This window comes from Calypte anna, chromosome 3 (assembly GCF_003957555.1).
Source record: "Calypte anna isolate BGI_N300 chromosome 3, bCalAnn1_v1.p, whole genome shotgun sequence".
NCBI lineage: Eukaryota > Metazoa > Chordata > Aves > Apodiformes > Trochilidae > Calypte > Calypte anna.
The window spans coordinates 66,473,136-66,491,302 of record NC_044246.1 but is presented as its reverse complement, the minus strand read 5'-3'; the positions used below and the strand labels follow the sequence as shown (position 1 = coordinate 66,491,302).

At 40.9% G+C, this 18,167-nt stretch overlaps 1 protein-coding gene across 1 annotated transcript; it reads left to right on the top strand.

The window, feature by feature from the left end:
* The first annotated feature begins 1,311 nt into the window (after nucleotides 1–1,311).
* On the top strand, nucleotides 1,312–16,946 carry NUS1 (NUS1 dehydrodolichyl diphosphate synthase subunit). The gene is given in 10 exon segments (XM_030448237.1): nucleotides 1,312–1,347; nucleotides 1,349–1,423; nucleotides 1,425–1,716; nucleotides 9,672–9,700; nucleotides 9,702–9,782; nucleotides 9,784–9,796; nucleotides 11,353–11,363; nucleotides 11,365–11,506; nucleotides 15,886–15,985; nucleotides 16,714–16,946. Coding segments are annotated over 10 exon segments (870 nt in total). The 3' UTR covers nucleotides 16,805–16,946.
* Nucleotides 16,947–18,167: the final 1,221 nt, after the last annotated feature.

The window sequence follows — 18,167 nt, the reverse complement described above, 5'->3', positions numbered from 1 at the left end:
GGCTGATTTGTCAGGTGTCAGAGTGCACCTATTTGGTTATGTTGCCTATCCAAATTCAATTGACACTTGGGTTTCCTAGGCACCCAACACATTAAGCTATCCAACTAGAGCAGAGAGACATGTGCAATTTTCTTCACATTTAACTTTTAAACCTATCATCAGCCACCCAAATTTTTGGTAGCTAAAGATGTAGATATTTACAGAACAGCACAAGCCTTCCTCTCAGCTTGTTACTTTTGCTGGCTAATGTTGGTCTGTTATTCCAAGTCTGAGAAACGCTTCTGGAAAGGAAAATATTTTTGTCTTACAGAATTTTGCTTGATTTTATACCGGGGATTATTTTAATAGACTCTTTTTAACAAGAGTCTCCCTGTGTCATTTCAGCCCACACATGTCTGATGGTAGGAGTAGCTTGCTAGTTCTCACCATGTCTTTACCTGCGGCGGGATTTGATTCCCAGTTCTGTGGCCATTACAAGCCTAAGCAGCAAAACTGGGAACCGCAGGTTTTGCGGGAAGATGGCACAACGCTCCAACAAATCTTCACGGCCTGGGCATACCAGGGGGTACGCTCAGGAGGGTACCCGGGTGCGCAGGGCCACCCAGTCAAGTACTTGGGGCGTGCTTTTGTAGTTGGCTCCTTCCCGTTTCACACTCCAGCGACTCCAATGACGGGGCACCAAGACGAGTAAAGCTCTGGGTATGGGGGACACCACACACTCAGGGCCTTATGGGCTTTGCAGAGGGACTGAGGCTCTCCCAAGGCGCCACCCTCCCTGCCCCGCTCACCCCCACCGGACGCGCTTCTCCGGCCGTCGGGCGGAGACGCCCCCGGCCAGCCCGCCCGGCGAGAGGTCGCCGATCCCGCCCCCGACCCCGCCCGATCCGCCCCAACAACCCCGCCCCGGACCGTCCCCCGCCTCCCCCCCGATGAGCCTCACCACCTCCCCGTCCCCTTTCCCTCAGGGCCAACGTACATTCTTTTCCCCGCCGACGGAAGTGACCGCACGAGCTTGTCCGCCAAGGGTGGCTTGCGTGTGGCGGGGTGCAGGTGAAAGATCAGGCGGGGCGGTAGGAAGATGGCCGCAGTGGCGGCGGCCGGTTGCCGGCGGAGGACGCGACTCCGTGAGGGGATGGCGCGGCGAGGAGGCGGGCGGCGCGCTGCGGCTGAGCACCCCCAGCACCCTCTCCTCAGGCACCCCCGCGCCGGTCCCGTGCCGCAGCCCCGCGCCGCTCCTGTCCGTTGGCAGAGGCGGCGGGCGGCTGCAGGAGCACGGCGGCGGGCGCCGCCGCCCCGGCGCCGCGCGCCCCCATGAGCGGGGTGGGGGGCTGGGCGTGGCGCGCGCTGCAACGCCCTGCTGCGCGCCCTGCTCTGCCTCAGCGCGTGCTGCTGAGCTGCCTCCGCGGCCGCGCCGCCACTGGGCCCGCGCCTGGCTCTGGCGCCGCGCAGCCTCCGCCGCCGCCTCCTGCTCGCTCCTCGCTCCGGCGCCGGGGCTTTCGCCGCCCGCAAGACGGGCGCGTTGCGGCGGCGGGGGGCCGGGGCCGGCGGCACAGTGCCGGCAGCGGTGGCGCTTAGACGGGCGGGCCCTGCAGAAGCTGCCGGTGCACATGGGGCTGGTGGTGACTGAGGAGGAGCCGAGCTACGCGGACATGGCCAGCCTGGTGGTGTGGTGCATGGCGGTGGGCATCTCCTATGTCAGCGTCTACGACCATAATGGTAAGCAGCTTGAGGGGCTAGCGGTACGCCGCTAAGAGCTCGGGCCCTGGGGCGGCCGCCCGGGCAGCGCCCCGGACAGGCAGCACCGTCTGGGCCCGGGGAGGAGCTGAGGGGACTCCCTTTGCCTTGGTCTCTCCGAGCCACGTTCCGGCCTCGCTGTCAGCAATTCCTTTCCCGTGGCGGGAGCCGCTTGGTCTGCAGCGCTTCTGGCCCTGGTGAGCCTGGGATGTGCCCGGAGAGTCCTCCTGTCCCTGTGTCGGGGTGACTCAACCCTGCCTGCTTTCCACTGGTGCCTTTCTAGAGGTTCTCCCAGCCCCGGGCTGGCAGGAACTAGTGGTATGTGGGGGCCAGGACTGTGTGAGGTACGGGCTGTTAGGAGAGAGAAGAGTTCTAGGTTAGGCTACCTGCTTTTGCAAGCCTTGTCTGTGAGCTTTGTCTGACTTCCAGATGTGGACGAAGCGAAGGGGCTGTTTGAATTTACTCTTGAGAAGAGAAGGGACAGAAAGGTATATAAGCATAAGCATATGTTTTGTGTCTGTGGTAATAAATTACATGGTTTGCATTTGCTATGAGCACTAGAGCTACTTGATGTTTGAGTTAACTCTGAGCCAGTGCTTGGAAAAGCTTTGGTTTTTCATATTTGCTATGTGATTTTATTCATTACTGCATCTCAGGTGTAAGATTGTTGAACTCCTGCTCTTGCAGATTCATTGATTCCACGTCACAGAGTATCATAAAGATCAGATCAGAATTTGGATTGATCATTCAATGCAGTAATCGCAGAACAAGTCTGGATTTCTCATACGTGTTTTTTTTTTCTTAACTCAGATGATGAAACCAGCCCTATTAAGTACTTTCTAAGGTGGAGCTTTCTGCCCCTGTACTGAGAGAAAAGGCTAGGGAAGCTATCAACTCAGAAGGGCTAATAATAAATAAAATTGACTGCATCCTGTGTTTCTGTCCTCACCAGAGGAGAAGACTTCATGCTAAAGATACCTGTGTTTTTGCTGTCAATGGCAAGACTGTAAGAGATGATTGTTTAACTGTTGTTTTAAGCCACTTCTGATGGCTGCCTAGAAATACCATGCAAATTAAATTAAGTCTATAGATTTATGCTGAGGATAGTCTGTAATAGTTGTCATAGTGTGCTCTGAGGAAAAATTGAACCGTGCATCCCACCTAAGTAGCTGCAATCTGCTGTCTAGTACATCTGAGGTAGTCAGGTCTTTACCTTACTGCAGGCATTTGTGATGGTTTTTTTGGTGTGTGTTTTTTTGTTTTTGTTTTTTTTCTTAAAATCCACTGCATTAATAGTTCAGTTTCATGCCTGGTCCTTTGTACATGATGCGAGACTCAAGTGGATTAATTTTCACTCAATTCTCAAGATCTTTTTAATAAATTATGTTTAATACCAAACACTTAGCAGTTTAAACTGGCCTTCTCTGCAGAGCTCTTTTGGAACTTGGATGTGTTGTATTTCAATGGGAGCATACTTCCTCATTTGGAAGTCAAGGAATGGTAACAAATAGTTGCATAATGTCCTAAGGACACAGAAAACAGTCAACACCTTCTGAAGAGCCATTTATGGGTTGTTGTTTTTGCTCTTATTTTTAAAAGTGTTCAGCCAGGTTAAATGCTGCAGGGCAAACACAAATGCCAAGAGACAATTTGTCCTAGCCTGAAAAAGACATTTTATGGTATAGGATCTCTGTTTTCTGTTATACCTTAAATAAGTTATCTGCAGTATTGTCTAACATGTTTGCTTAGTCACTTTTCTAGATCTCTGCATTGAGCTACACAAATTATATCTACGGGAACTGAATTGAGGGACAGATTCAGCTAGAAGTTTCTCGGTGGTCTTGGTTTTCAGATTGCTCAACCATTTGGTGTTGGGGAGGGTGAAGGCACCAGCCAGTGCTTGGGTGGCTGCTGTCACCAAGACCCTATCTGGCAGGCAGAAGCCAGCGCTGGTGTAGTGTCTCTCACCTTCATTTTGAAGAAGCTGCTTCTACTTCTCCAGCTCATGTGTTGAAATCCGGTCTAGTCTAGGACTGACTATTACAGGGTAGTAAAAATTATGACCAGAAATTACTAGTTTGTCCTCTGAAGGACAGTGTAGCTGAGACAGCTTTGCAGAACAACTGTCTTTGTTAGCAGTTCACAAAAAAAAAATCTTGGAGATTATTTGTTGGGTTTTGCCTGTATTGTCTCATTCATGCTGGAGTTGCATGTAAAAAGTTTTTGGAAGGAATTGGAAGGGACCTTGAAAGACCTTTGAGCCCAACCCCCTGCTAGGGCAGGATAACCTAAAGTTGTTGTAACATAACTGAAGAAAGCAAATCAATGCAGAGCAACATAAGCATTTTAATTCAGTGGTTTTTTTCCAGACTTAGAGTTGATGGGGATAGTCTGCCATTATAGGTGCATGTTCTTCACAGGCCCTCAGTGGATTTTGTGGGATAGCAGCTACAACTGCTTTTTGCACAGCATCGTTTGGTGCTTATGGTGTCTGGATTGGATATACGTCATTTCCAGATAGGCTTGTCCTTGTGTATGTGGTTGCAGTTGCTACAAAATCTACTTCTGAATAATAGCAATGTCTGGAATACTTTGTGATAACACTAGTGTAGTAAAAATGCATAAAGTCAGGTAAATCTTGTTCTTAGTAGCAAAGGGTGAACCTTAATTATTCTGTGTACTTATCATCTTCTCAGGTGGTGAGTCAATTTTAGTATGCTGAGCTGCTTCAGCAAGGTTTTGTGTTAATAGAATTGTACCAACGATTGACCTAATGATAGATTGTCCCCACTGATGCTGGCTGTGTGAAGAAGGAAAACAGTACCAAGTGCTCTCAATCTGTGTTAGATATGGTAAGGTATACTTAATTTTGTTCCTTTCCCGTCATTGCTGTAGTACTGAGATTCTTCTCATTGAAGGAGGAAACTGGTTACAAGGCTGATCTTCCATGGTTGCCTTTACTGGAAGAAATACTGTGTCAGTTTCCTGTAGAATACTTCAAAAATGTATCCTTAATTACCTCTTCTATAGAGGAAGAGGGAAGCATGAAGTTCTTCAAAGAAGTGCCAGATAAGCTGTTTCTTTGTTTACAGCAGTGAATTTCTTTATTTTTAACAAAATTACTAAATAGAAGCCTGTTCCTGTGTTCTTTGATGTCAAAATAATAATGTCAGCTGCATACCAGCTGACAGTAGTATGTTGCAGCAGCTGTATTAGATGTCCTATATATAAGGACATTTTAGCTGGGATTGAGATGATTCTCTCAAACAGCTACGAGATCAAATATGTAACAAATGTATTGGATAATACTTCTGGAATGTGATCAGGTACTTGGCTATTTTCACTAATTTCATAAAGATAAGTATGCCAGAAGGCTTTGGAAGATAGTCTGTGATATAAGTAACTGTCTTGAACAAATAAATAATACATGGTGCTGTGAGTTGCAGTGCTCAAAAGTGAGATTTCCTCCTCTACTCCAATAGGCTTGGAGGCTTAAGGTGGCATACTTCTACTGCCTCTGCTCTTTAGGGCTTCTCATTTCCCAATTTTCATTGATAGACAGCAGAACAAAACCATAATGAACCTAATGCTACATTGTGCATCCGGCTTATTAGATGGAGATTGACTAAAATTTGAGGTATTTGATCAAGGGTTTATTTGCTTAATAGAAATCCAGCCATGCTGATAAATCATAGAATTGGCTGGGTTGGAAGGGACCTCAGAGATCATCAAGTCCACCCTTGAACCACCGCCGCAGTTACCAGACCATGGCACTGAGTGCCACATCCAGTCTCTTTTTAAATATCTCCAGGGACGGAGAATCCACTACTTCCCTGGTCAGCCCATTCCAATGCTTGATAACTCTCTCCGTAAAGAAATTCTTTCTAATATCTAACCTAAACTTCCCCTGGCACAACTTGAGACTGTGTCCTCTTGTCTTGTTGAAAGTCATCTGGGAAAAGAGACCAACCCCCCCCTGGCTACACCCTCCTTTCAGGGAGTTGTAGAGAGCGATGAGGTCTCTCTTCTCCAGGCTGAACAATGGTGGTAAATCCTAAGGTGGTAAATCCTAACTTGAATTCGTCCTGTTTGGTTAGCACTCCCTAACTTAAGGAGCTTTATTGTGATTAAAACTTAAGTGACTTCAGCCACTAATCTCTTGTAATAGACAAACCTAAATCATTGTCTCCAGCTCTTCCAGTCCTGGGAGGTAAAGTGTAATGACTGAAACCCTACTTTCCTCCATTAAACTGCAACCAGCATGATCCAACACAAGGATGTAGGCAGAAGTTGTTCATGTGATAGGTTTTTGTATGTATTTTATTTGAAGTGGGTTGTGATTTGATATTTCTCAAACAACAGTTTGCTTAAAACAAACTTCTTATGACTCTTCTCTTGTTAGCACTGGAAGGGAGTTGAGAAAAAGCAAATAACTGAAACGCTATGGAAATTTTTTTTGCATAGGCTTAACTTTGGCTAAGATATGTCCTGTTAAAGGAGAGCCAACTCTTCTGTGTTTTACCAGTTTCTGCTGCTGTGAAAGGCAAGGCAAGTGAAAATGCTGAACATTGAGATGCTACCAAGGCATTAACAGGGGGTATCTGTAGTAGTCTAGCCAGAAAAGGGTTGATACCACCTGGTGTTTCTCTGTGCTGGTTATTCCCCTCCAGTTTGCAGTTGCTGTCAGTTTTGAGCCTTGCTCCTGCTGAACTTGCAGCCTTGAAATTACAAAATTCATTTGTCAATCTCTAGCCCTGAAACACCACAATTGTTTGCAAAAGGACATGGCTTGTAACTATGGTAAAGCTGAGCAAAAGACTTGTGCCCTGAAAAGACTTCTGTAATGGAGGACTACCATGGAAAGCTAAAACACTTCATGTTTACACCATCTCTAATGAGGAGTAATGGTCAATATAACAGCTTGTGTTGTAAAAATAATAATTACCCCTAGAAAATCTCCCACACTTGCACTAGTATATAAAAAAAAAAAAAACAAACCAAAGTTTTATACTCTTGTGGCTTGGGAATTGTAGTGTTTAAATACACATAATTCTTAAAACACTCACTACCTGGAACTTACACATTTTTACCAGTTGGCAAAGACTCCAGAATTCTGAACTGCTTCTGCTTTTCAAAACTAAAAATAATTTCTAATGAGAAAAAATAGTGACAATTTTGTGTTTATGTTCTATATTAGAAACAGTAGTAGGTCTGAAATTTTCCCCAACAAACAGCTAAAGAGCTATTGCAATGCTAAAATTTATTATACCTCTTGTCAAACATTAATTTTCTGTAATGTTAAAATTGTATCCGGACTTCCTTTCAACTTTTCTGGAAGACAAAACTGAACACAATTTGAAGGTAGCATTAAATAAAGACTTAACTATTAATGCCTAGGAACACCTGAATTCTGTTTGAGTTGATCTATTTGTGCACTATTGTCTACAACATCTACCATATAAATTGGCAACAGCTTCTTCCAGAACTAATTTGGATATATTTTCAGTTTTTTAAAAAATACACCATCTAGAGAAACATTTGAGAAACTGCAAGGGAAGAGAATATATGTCTAAGCAACAACCATGTAAAATAGTTTCTGAAGCCAAATGTGAATGTGGCCCATGGACATTGCTTCTAGCATGACTATTTGTCATCATAAGCATCCATAAGAAAGTCTGTGCACCAAGTGGAAGACAAAACACTGAAGGAGTAAAGCGCCCAAATGCTATTGGTTTTAAATTAAGAAATTGTTTTCTTTGGATGTTTACAATCTTCTGATGTGCTTTGAGATGTTCTCTGCAGGAAAACTGCAGGTATGTCAAGGCTGGTGAATCAGTTGGAATTTGGGTGTGGAAGTCTTTCCAAGAAAGACATACAGCTATACAGCACAACTAATGTAGCTTTTAGTTTGTTAAACTGCTGTTCTTAGAGCAACACAGGATCCAGGTTTGAACAACTAAGGAAGTGGGTGAGAGAAATGAGGAGAGAAGGGAAATGCTGTTGATAGTCAAATCTCAAGAACACATGTAGCTTGTCTTCAGTATCCACTGTGTGTATTAAAGACCTTCAGTTCTGAGCTGGACCAAGCACTTTAGCTGATGTCCCATTTTACTGAGCAGTAAGCACACTGCTCTCATCTCCTGCCTCATATCCCCAGTGTCTTGATTTACTTTACAGCTGGAGTGTGGATTCTCAAATCTGTTCTTCCAGTCTTTCACAGGAATAGGCAACAACTTTTCATGAGAAATGTTATCGATAGTGCTGGGTGGAGAGGGAGAAAAAAAGCAGTTATTGTTTCCCTGACTTGGAGCCTTTCCTAATTATACCAACTTTTTCTGGATGTTGAACAAAGTAGCATTCTTTTTCTCATCTTGAAAAGTGAATGGAAGTCAAGTGAGGCTTAGGGGTGAGGAACGTGTAGCCTTGTACAGATGTTACTAAAGATGATGTGGGATGAGCAGTTGCAGTAGTTGCACTGCTATTTGTTGTAAGTGTAAGGAAGACAGTCAGTGCTAACTGGTGCAAAACAGACTTATCCAAGCAGAGTTGTATTAAACCAGCATTATTGGAGGTTGAAAATACTGGTTTCAACACATATGAATGCATACTAGTAAGCAGGAACACAAGGTGCAATGCTTTAACTTCGGTATTAGATTTAGTAAAAGTATTCTAACAGCTTTTTTAATCAGGTTGCTTTCTTACCGAGATGGTTCTCTTCTGTCAGCATGCAAAGTTGGATAAAAGGATCACTAATACTTTGCATAATGAAGAAAATATATGATTTTTGTGGGAGTATCCAGCAATGGGAGGCTAAAACAGATGCTTTACCATCTATTAAAATCTCTAATGAAGCCTGCATTAAAAAATCTGTGTTTGTTAAAAAAAAAATCACTTCATGTTGCAGACTAACTTCTAATGTATTACAAAACTATATTTGTACATGGTGTGACCACTACTAATGTGAACACTGCTGTTTGTAGCCATCCCTAATACCAGAATTAGGTTTGAAGTGATTAATCATAAGCCTGATCATAGAACTGGGCACAAGTGGAGTGTTTCTTGTAAGATTATTCCATTGGTCATTCTTAAACTTTTGAACAGAAGTACTTGACATTGGATTTTCCACATTAAATCTTAGTAACACCCCTGAATACAAAGTGATGAAAGTGTTACCCGTTCCAAAGTAAATATACCTAGCCACGTTTTTGCATTGTAAATATTTAAATTGTAATGCTTATTTTTTACTTTGGCTTTAATTAGATATAGTTGCCCTAGTGTCTCAAGAGCTAGAATTTATTTTAGGAGAGTAATGCAAGCATGTTAATCATTTTTCTGTGATGTCCTGTGCTCAAAACAAAAATGTACGTATAAAAAGTCCCCTGGGGACTGCATTAACTCCTTGGAATATACAGGTTGTGAAATCCTCCTCTTAGGAAATCCATGGCATGGCCATGGCATAAGAGTGGACAGCTACTGTGGCCTGATCCACTGATTTAGTCTTCTCACTCTTGCTTTGTGACAACTTAAGTTGGTTAGCCTGCATCCCCAGACCTAAACTGCAAATGTACATCATCACGGACATTCAAGAAACTTGGTGTTAATCTGACTTTGTGGTCCTGTGCTGGTGGGGTGTTGCTATCTCAAATTATTAATAGAATACTAAGGGCAATGAAGGAAGTTTTTAAGCTATCCCTAATGCAATTGCAGCTTGTTACTTAAACCAGGCTGAGTGAAAGAGGAACAAAGCACATGAGCTGTCTTTCCAAGGTCAACTGAAAATTAGTCATGTGGTAACATTTGCTTTAGATTCTTATCATACTCAACTCCAGTTTGAAACCAGTACAGACTACCTGATGGCTTTTGTCTTCCTGTCTAGTGTCAGATTTGTTTTGTAGCACTCCTTATAGAAGTTGACTAATATTCAACCTTTTTTAAAGGTATTTTCAAGAGGAATAATTCCAGATTGAGTGGATGAAATTTTAAAACAACAGCAAGAACTCTTAGGACTTGATTGCTCCAAGTACACCGTGGAATTTTCAAATCAGGACAAAAGCTGATCAAGGTAAGATGAATTCCAAAGGGGGCATTGCTATGACTCTACACATCTGTATATAAATCATAAAGCTGCTTTTACTTAAACACATTCCTGTGTACAGTGACCTTTTCCTTTATTACACATTGCATATTCACAACAGATGCAACTTCCTGGGCTAGTTTTAAACTTTGATTATGCATATTTGTTGCTAACTAAAAGTGAAGCATTGCTTACTCTTTCCTGCAGTGATCATTACGAGTAACTGATCTTCCCTTTAGCCCAGCTTTTGTGACATAACCCCTTTAATGTGTTGGTGGAGCTCAACTCCCCACTTTTTCAGTGAGATGAATTATTTTGCTGAGAGACTTCAAAAAACATTACAGTTCCTGTAAGGGGTTCAAGTTAACAACATGTGCATCTCCATCTTTACAAACTTACACCTTCAACTGTGGAGGAGGAAAGAAAGGACCACAACTGCTGGTTGTCATATGGATGTGTAATGACACTAGATAAGGTGTAAAGGGCATAAGATAATAAAAAAGTTATACCAGGTTTTGCATGTAGTAGCAACAGAGAATTAGCATATGTTTCAAGGTTAATGTTCTTGAATAAGTGCTTTCTGCTCCAAGTATGCTGACTAACACAAATGCTAGAAGTTTGTTCAAAATTTAGTAAATCAGAGGCATGTACTTATTAAAGCAGGCCTTTGCCATAGAGGGCATTTAGGTTCTGCACTCTTAAGAAATGCAATTTTTAAGTTTCTTGTTGTAACTGTCATAAATTCTATATGAGCCTAATGTGTTCACACACTAGAGTTAACACATTTACTTCAGTCTGTGTTTAGTTCACTATCTGTAGCCTTCAGCATCCTTGGTAAGCTTAGCTCTTGGCTACTTTATCAGAACTGACAATGCTGCAAGTCATGTAGTGTGAAAAGTATCTTACTTCCTAATAGTGTAGACATTAAGATTCTTCTGAAACGTCCTCTTAAATCACAGAGATAATTACAGATTAATGGGTGAATTCTGGTACTGTTATCTGGGTGCTGTCTTCTCTGTAGCAATCTTTGATGTAATTCTTGCATCACTTTTGAAGTGCTGCTGAAAGATCTGGTGACCATAATCAGGGAGGTCCCCGGCTTAATCATTGTATCACATGAATGTCCACAGTCACAGTTAAAAGACCTTCTTTTGGAGTAGGAATTAGATCTTTTTTTACTTTCCCTGAACTGCAAGCCTTTTTGCCATTGCTTAATCAACCTCCAGGTTACAATATAGGCACATTCCTTTCAGTGTTTTGACATGAGTAAGAACCAATGCAGATTCCCTGGAAGACACTACATTCCAAGAATGACCTTAAGGGCAACAAGTTTTGAGGAGTCCTGTAGAAAGTCATTTAATTAAATGCAGTAAATCCATAATACTTATGAACTTTTCTAAGAGGTGAATGAGCTGTATCTATGACTAGTTGTATAACATGAAGTAAACTGCAAGTTTAATTTCAGTCATATCCTGTGAATATCTAACGCACATTGAAAACAACTGTATTTCTGTTGCTTTTAAACTGTGTTTTTGTACTTCCAGTTTTAAATTGCCCAATCTACACTGAAGGTGCTGTCACCAGAAGATGGAAAAGCAGATATAGTAAAAGCTGCTCAGAACTTTTGTCAGTTGGTAGCACAGCAGCAAAGAACACACACAGACCTGGATGTGAATGTGTTAGACAATTTATTAAGTAGTAAGTATGACATGGTTTTATGGGGTGGGGGGCAAGAGGTACTTGATTCATGGTAGATTTGGTTTCCAGTATGATTTATTGCTTAGAAAATATGCATCTTGATGCCTTATGTGTTAGAGTAAGCTATGATTGCTTTCGTGCTTCTGCTAACAATCTCTTACTTCATTTTCTCCCTTTTGAGCTTTTTCTTGAAGCCAGAAAAAGGAAACCTTAAGCCAAATTGGAGAGTCTCAGCTTTTTCAGACTTTACATCTACAGGGATGTTTCTGCAGTGAGCTTTTGTGAAAAAAAAAAAGATCAGCTGAAGCTAGAGTATTATAACTTATCTTCTTTGCTAGCTAGCTTGCTGCAGACCTGGGTATGAGTCTTATACAGCTCTTGTTACAGCAATTAAAGCTGTAACTGCTGCATAACTATCACCCTGAGTGCAAATGATAGAGCACTTGCTGATCTTTTTGTTGCTGTATAACTTACACTAGCGTAGGTATATCTTTATTTCTAATTCATGCAAATTACTGGACTCTGCACAGAGGTGCATGGCTGTGTTGCAATAGCTTATGATAAGGGAAGGGCTGCCCTAATCTGGCATCTGGGAGTAGTTTACAATAAGCTTCCACCACAGAGCTGTATAGGTTGCTCAGCTTTCCTAGATGATTCATGCATGTTAATTGCAGCTTGGAATTAGCTTGGCAGGGCTCAGATTTCAGATTGCACACTTTGAACGTGGATGTCTGCAGTCACACTATTGTAGTGTGGCTCCCATATTATTGGACTTTAGAGAGTAAATTTTTTCACATTGGATGGTCAGCTGAATTGCTCTGCAGACTTGACTACAGGGGCAGTTTTGACACTTTAACCCTAATTTCAAACTGAATTCTATCCCTATTGTCAGCATACTGCATGATAGCTTTCTCACTGGAACAGATTACTGAATGTATTTAATAAGTCACCTGAAGAAATAAGTTAGACATTTATTCCTGTTATATACCCTAAAGGCAATTCAGGGAGATGAATAATTGCTTCTTTAAAACAGTCACTCAATTTTGTGAAGAACTGCTTACAGTCATTACCCCCCATATGTATTTTGCCCCGTGATGCTTAACTGGAGCTTTCAAGTGCTTTTTTCATAATCTTCCATCCATGCCATTTAAGTGTCTGGCTGTGTTAAAAAAGTATTAGGCCCCAGTCTTAAGTTGTGCAGATTTATTGTTCACATATAATGCATACTAACTGAGCACAGAAAGAAAATCTCCTAGACTTTTGATATGTAAAAAGTGTAAACTTGGAAAGAAAGGCTGCTTAATGCATGAGGCTAAAAACTGTATATATATCTGTAACTAGTCCTGCTTATTAATTTTTCTTGGTTTCAATGTTCTAGGGACAGCTGGAGGTAAAGAACTGTTCTTCGATGACTTATATAGCAGCAGCTTATGAAACATCTCGTTTTAGTTGTAGAAAACTTAGTTTCTGTGAAATCATAATGAAAGGTATTGAATGTAAATATCTGTGAATTCAGCAATCTGATTGCAGTGAATTCTGAAAAGCAATTACTTGAGTAGCTATATTTTTGGTGCTTGTGTTTGTGGTAACTTTTGTAAAGTTTGGTTTGTCACATTTTTGATTTTAAATACCTGATAATGTAGGGTTTTAACTTCCAATTCACATTTAGGATGCAGTTATTGAAATCTAGCCTTCAAATGTTATGGTTCTAGCTTGTCATGTGGATTTTCTGGTTTTTTAATCCAGTCATGCTTTAATTCTTACAGCTTAAGTTTCAGTGTAATTGTACTTTCTTCTGAGCAGATGCCTCAGCTAACCAGCTTGTTTTCAGAAAAAGTAGGTGTCAGGCTGCATTATAATATTGTTTCTACTTGCCATGCTTGCCTTCCCAGTAAAGAGCATAACTATCAATTCAAGGCTCTTCAAGTTGCCCTGTAAAATCTATGAGGAGAAAGAAGAGTAGTGCTCTCAGCTCTACAAATTTCCTTCATGTTGCTTCCACACACACAACTCCTGACCTAGAAGGGATGTTTGCCAGATTCCTCTGTCCTTTGAGTGTCCAAGTTTTTTAGCCTCTTTTTTTTTTTTTTTTTTTTTTTTTTTTTTTTGACAGTCTGATCCCAAATGCTTCTATTTTTGTGTGCAATGCTTGGAGTGCTGTAACTAGCAGCTCCAAGGGAGTTTTTACATGTGTTTATTTATAGTGTTGGTATGTCTAGGCAGAAAAATGGATGCAAAGTGGAAAGCACATTGCTATGCTGTGAATAGGGTGTTCTGACGGTAATACTACAGTGTACATTTTCATTTTCCTTCAGATAGGATCCAGAAGGAAATATTAGCATTAACTGGCTCTCTGAAGGCCTTTTCCTGTTTGAAAAGCCATTGCAGTGTTTGAAGATGCTTCTGAACTGGCCAGCTGAGGAGTACTCAGCTACTGAATCAGCTGATGAGTAAATCTGTCTGCTTCCTTCAGAGTCCCCACTTCTAAGTATTCTCTGCTTTCCTGCAAAGCTCTTCATACTAACATCCTCACTTCTGAACACATAAGCAGCTTTTGCTTTATATTTTTTTTTCTTTAAGATAAGATTTGGACTATGGCACATGGTTCTCGTATCTAAATACTTCATCCTTCCTTAGGAATGCACATGCTTGGAAAAATAACTTCTTAATCTCTGGTAAAAGGATTATTAATGTGATAATTCAGTGGAGGGGGAAGGATGTGAACTTTTTGAAATCTTCAGCTTCAAAACCTGGGGAGAGCAAAATCTGGTAGGGCCTTAGTTTCCTGTTCTGTTATTTCCAAAGGGAAGTTCCTCTACAGCTAAACTTAAACTTGTAAAAGGCTCTAGACTGCTTTGTTTTGGTTTTTTTTGTTTGTTTGTTTTGGTTTTTTGTGTGTGTTTTGTTTTTTTTTTTTAGTGAGGAAAGAACTGAGAAATAACATCCTAAGTCCCCAGAAAATAGGCAGTATTAAACTTTATCTGCTAAAGGCAAGCATCATGCAACAAAAATGCTCTCGCAGCTAACTTTTAAAATTAGTGCATAATGGAAGGGATAACAAGAAATATCATGCAATAATCATAACTAATTGCAGCATTATAAGAAAGTAGGGTTATTGCTGCTGGAATGCTTTTTAGATGAGCTAGGCAGGTGCATGAAGAACAGCTTACCTTCTTGGTCCTCCTTGGGCTACTATCCTGTTTTTATGTGTTGTCCTAATCAACTTTCTAGAATTAGCAGGGAAATCTGGACTAAGACTTAAACCTATTGCCTGTCTCTGGAGTTGCTCAGTTGTGGCAGAAGTGTTTGGAAGAGGAACAATGTTTTTTGACCACTTATCTTCAAGCTTGGGAGTTCAGTAAGGCTCTCTTAATTGTGAGCAGGACAGCAAATTACTAAAGATTTATTTAGCCTCACTTTTCTTGAGGAGACGTTCTTGTGCATCAAACTCCAGTATTTGGTTTCTGCTTCTTGGGCAATGGAGTTTAGTAGCTTATTTCAAACAGCTGTTTGTATGCCTCATTCCAGAGACTGAGCAGAGGCAGTGAGGCAGTCCAAATTGGAATTAGACTATGGAATAACAGTGGTTGAGGTTTTAAGGTATAGGTAGTGAGGTTTTAAGGTATAGGTAGTAAGAGTGTGAGCATTTAATGAAGTCCTTCATTGTTATCTAGCGCTGCCCTGGGATGGCTCATGCTGTTCATGTAATAACAGGGAAAAAAAATACTGCCTTGCTCTTCCACAATCCTTAACCAGTAAGATGTCAACTGTAGCAGTTTGAAATTTCATAGTAAAAGTTATTTAAAGTTACTGTGAGAGAGGCAATTAATCTGACAGGGTTTTGGTTTGTTTTTTTATAACTGGTTTTCTTGGTGTTACTGGTATCAATTTGTTATTCTTTCATGGAAGCTTTATTTATTTATTTATTTTGGTTCTTAGTGGCCTTTTTACTCAACTGCAACTCTGCATAGTCAGTTTGTAGCAGGTATGGGTCAAGGTACAGCATGTTCTGCACTACTAAAATCTGGTTTGCCAAGATGAAACTAGAACAAGTCAGTTTAAACAGCAGTTTCAAGGTTGCTGTTATTCAAAACAATATAGCTGTTCCTATTACTTCCTTACCAGATCTTTGAAAACTACCTGACACTAAAATAAGTCCAGCTGGGCCTGCAGTGGCTGCCTAAGCTTTTGTTCAGCTGGTCCTGGTCAAGTGCTGCAAGACCAGTATGTCCTGTTGGGCTCTTAAATTGTTAACTTGCCCTCAGGAGCTCACTTCATTTAAAAACAAATGCATTCAGTGAAAAAGGAGATGCCTTAGGGTTTAGAATTAAAACAAACCTTCTGATGAATTTGACAAAACCTCATTTAACTTCTTACAGGTACAAATGGATTTCCTGATCCTGATTTAGTCTTGAAGTTTGGTCCTGTGGACAGCACGTTAGGATTCCTTCCGTGGCACATCAGACTGACAGAGATTGTGTGAGTTGCCTGTTAATATTGTGAAGCATGTTAGAATAATATCTATACTAGGAAGTCTGTATATGACTTATTATTAAAATAGCCATAAGAGCGAGTGTGTCTAAACAAATGTGACTGGAGACTGATTTAAAGATATTTGAAAGCTGTTAAATAAAACCTGTCAAACATTCATTGTTGCTTCTTCAACCACAATTATGCAACAACAGCCTTTACTCTTCAGGTTTAAAGAACAACTTCTGTCATAATCTAGTTTCAGTGATGCAATCCCATTTCTGTCAGTGTTCCTTATGTGGATTTGACTGGCTTACAGGTTTCTATTGGGAAAACTAAGGATATAAGTCAAATAGGATAATATGAGATGGTAATGCCTCCAGATTACTTTGTAATTCTGTTAATAACTGAACTGACTACATCTGCCTATATTTCTAAAATCTGAGAGCATTTATAGGGCAATTAAATGTCTGGGCAGACCTATGCTTCTCCAACTTTCTAGCTAATTTGAAGTGCCCTGTGTTCTTTAATGAGTAGGCTATGCTTTAGAGGGTGCCAAAGATTTTTAACACCTGGTGTAGTTACTAGAATTGAATGACAATAACAATGTTGAAAACAACTTCACAAGGTTGCTCAGACAGTAGCTTGCTTTTTGTAGTGATATTCCTTGCTGGCCATGTGAGTTTTTTTGGTGTTTATAGAAGCTTATTTTAATTTTTTCTTACTTGCCTTCTCAGTTCCTTGCCTTCCCACCTGAACATCAGCTATGAAGACTTTTTCTCTGCCCTCCATCACTATGCAGCCTGTGAGCAACGCTGGGGAAAGTGACTGCTGGTTGAGCACATGGAGTCAGGCTTTTTGTGGGAAGGAATTGATGTCTGTTTACAAGCACCTGTGATCCATAAGTCCGGTTCATAGTCCTTTCTTAATTTATCAACAAATTCAATAAAGTGTCTTACCTTTCTAGAGAGTATGTGTGAATGCGTAAGAGTCTGTGGGGAGGGGGAGCTTCAGATTTCCTGTATTAAAAAGACAGTTGCTGCAAGCAAAGCTGAAGTAAGCTTTGCTTTTGTGTCCAAAGGACCAAAAGAACTAAAAGAATTAAGTCTTGTGAAATCTACAGGAAATAGGAGTTCTATGGCCTGGAGGTCCTTAAATCCAAAAAATAGCTCTCAGATTGTATGGTTTTAATTCCTCAAGGTCAGGCATTTCAGGACTAATCATCTGGCTTATCTTGAGATACATTTACTGGATAATACGTGAAGTTCAGAGGGGTCAGTGTTGGTTATCTGAACTATAAGAATAGAGACTGCTACTTTGCTGACTAAGCCAGCTGTAGGTGTAAGGCTCAAGAAATACTAAGATTCTATGGTAAGTGGATTAGGCAGTCTGTATAGCACTGTTCAGCCTCTTGGGTTTGGGTTTTTTTGGTTTTTTTCTCTCTTTGTGTTTTTTTGTTTGTTTGTTTTGGTTTTGGTTTTTTTGAAGAGTTAATACTGAAGTATACCTACAGCCCCCCAGTGAAACTGCACTTAGCATCAGGTCAGTTTTCCATTGGGAATAGCATAAACAGTACTACGTATTGTTTGTATACCTATTTTCCATATGGAATTCTCACCTAAGGGTGACAAGCTGGCTAAGGCTCTGGAAGATCTTAACACAAACTAGGTCCATTTCCATGGCTAATGTGACTTGCTTCTGCTCATGTACAGGACTCTGTTTAAGCCTTTTGTTAGGTTTGTTCTGAACTGCACATTAGAAGTTTGAAGGGGATGCTGCAACAGGCAAGAAAGAAGATGAAGTGAAGCTGCTCAACAGTACCTCAAAACTGAGCTCACTAGATAGATACATTAACTGAATGGTCTTCATTGTAGGATGTTCTGCTTGAGTCATAACCTATTGATGGAAGTAATTTGAAATTGAAAATATTTATAGCAGCATTGAGACAAAGCAATATCTTTAGAGTTATATTACTGGAGATAATATTGCAGCCTTCAGGCTGTAGAACTGTTGGACACTTCATTCTGGAAGTGTTTCTTTTTTTTTTTCCTTCTTTTCAAAATGAGCCTGGAGTTACCTTTTTTAGGATAGATATGTCACTACAAGGGAAAACTACTAGTTTTAAAAGGGAATTGCCAGATTTTAAGTGAATGTCTGCCTCTATAAAACTACATTTAACTGTTGTAGCTTG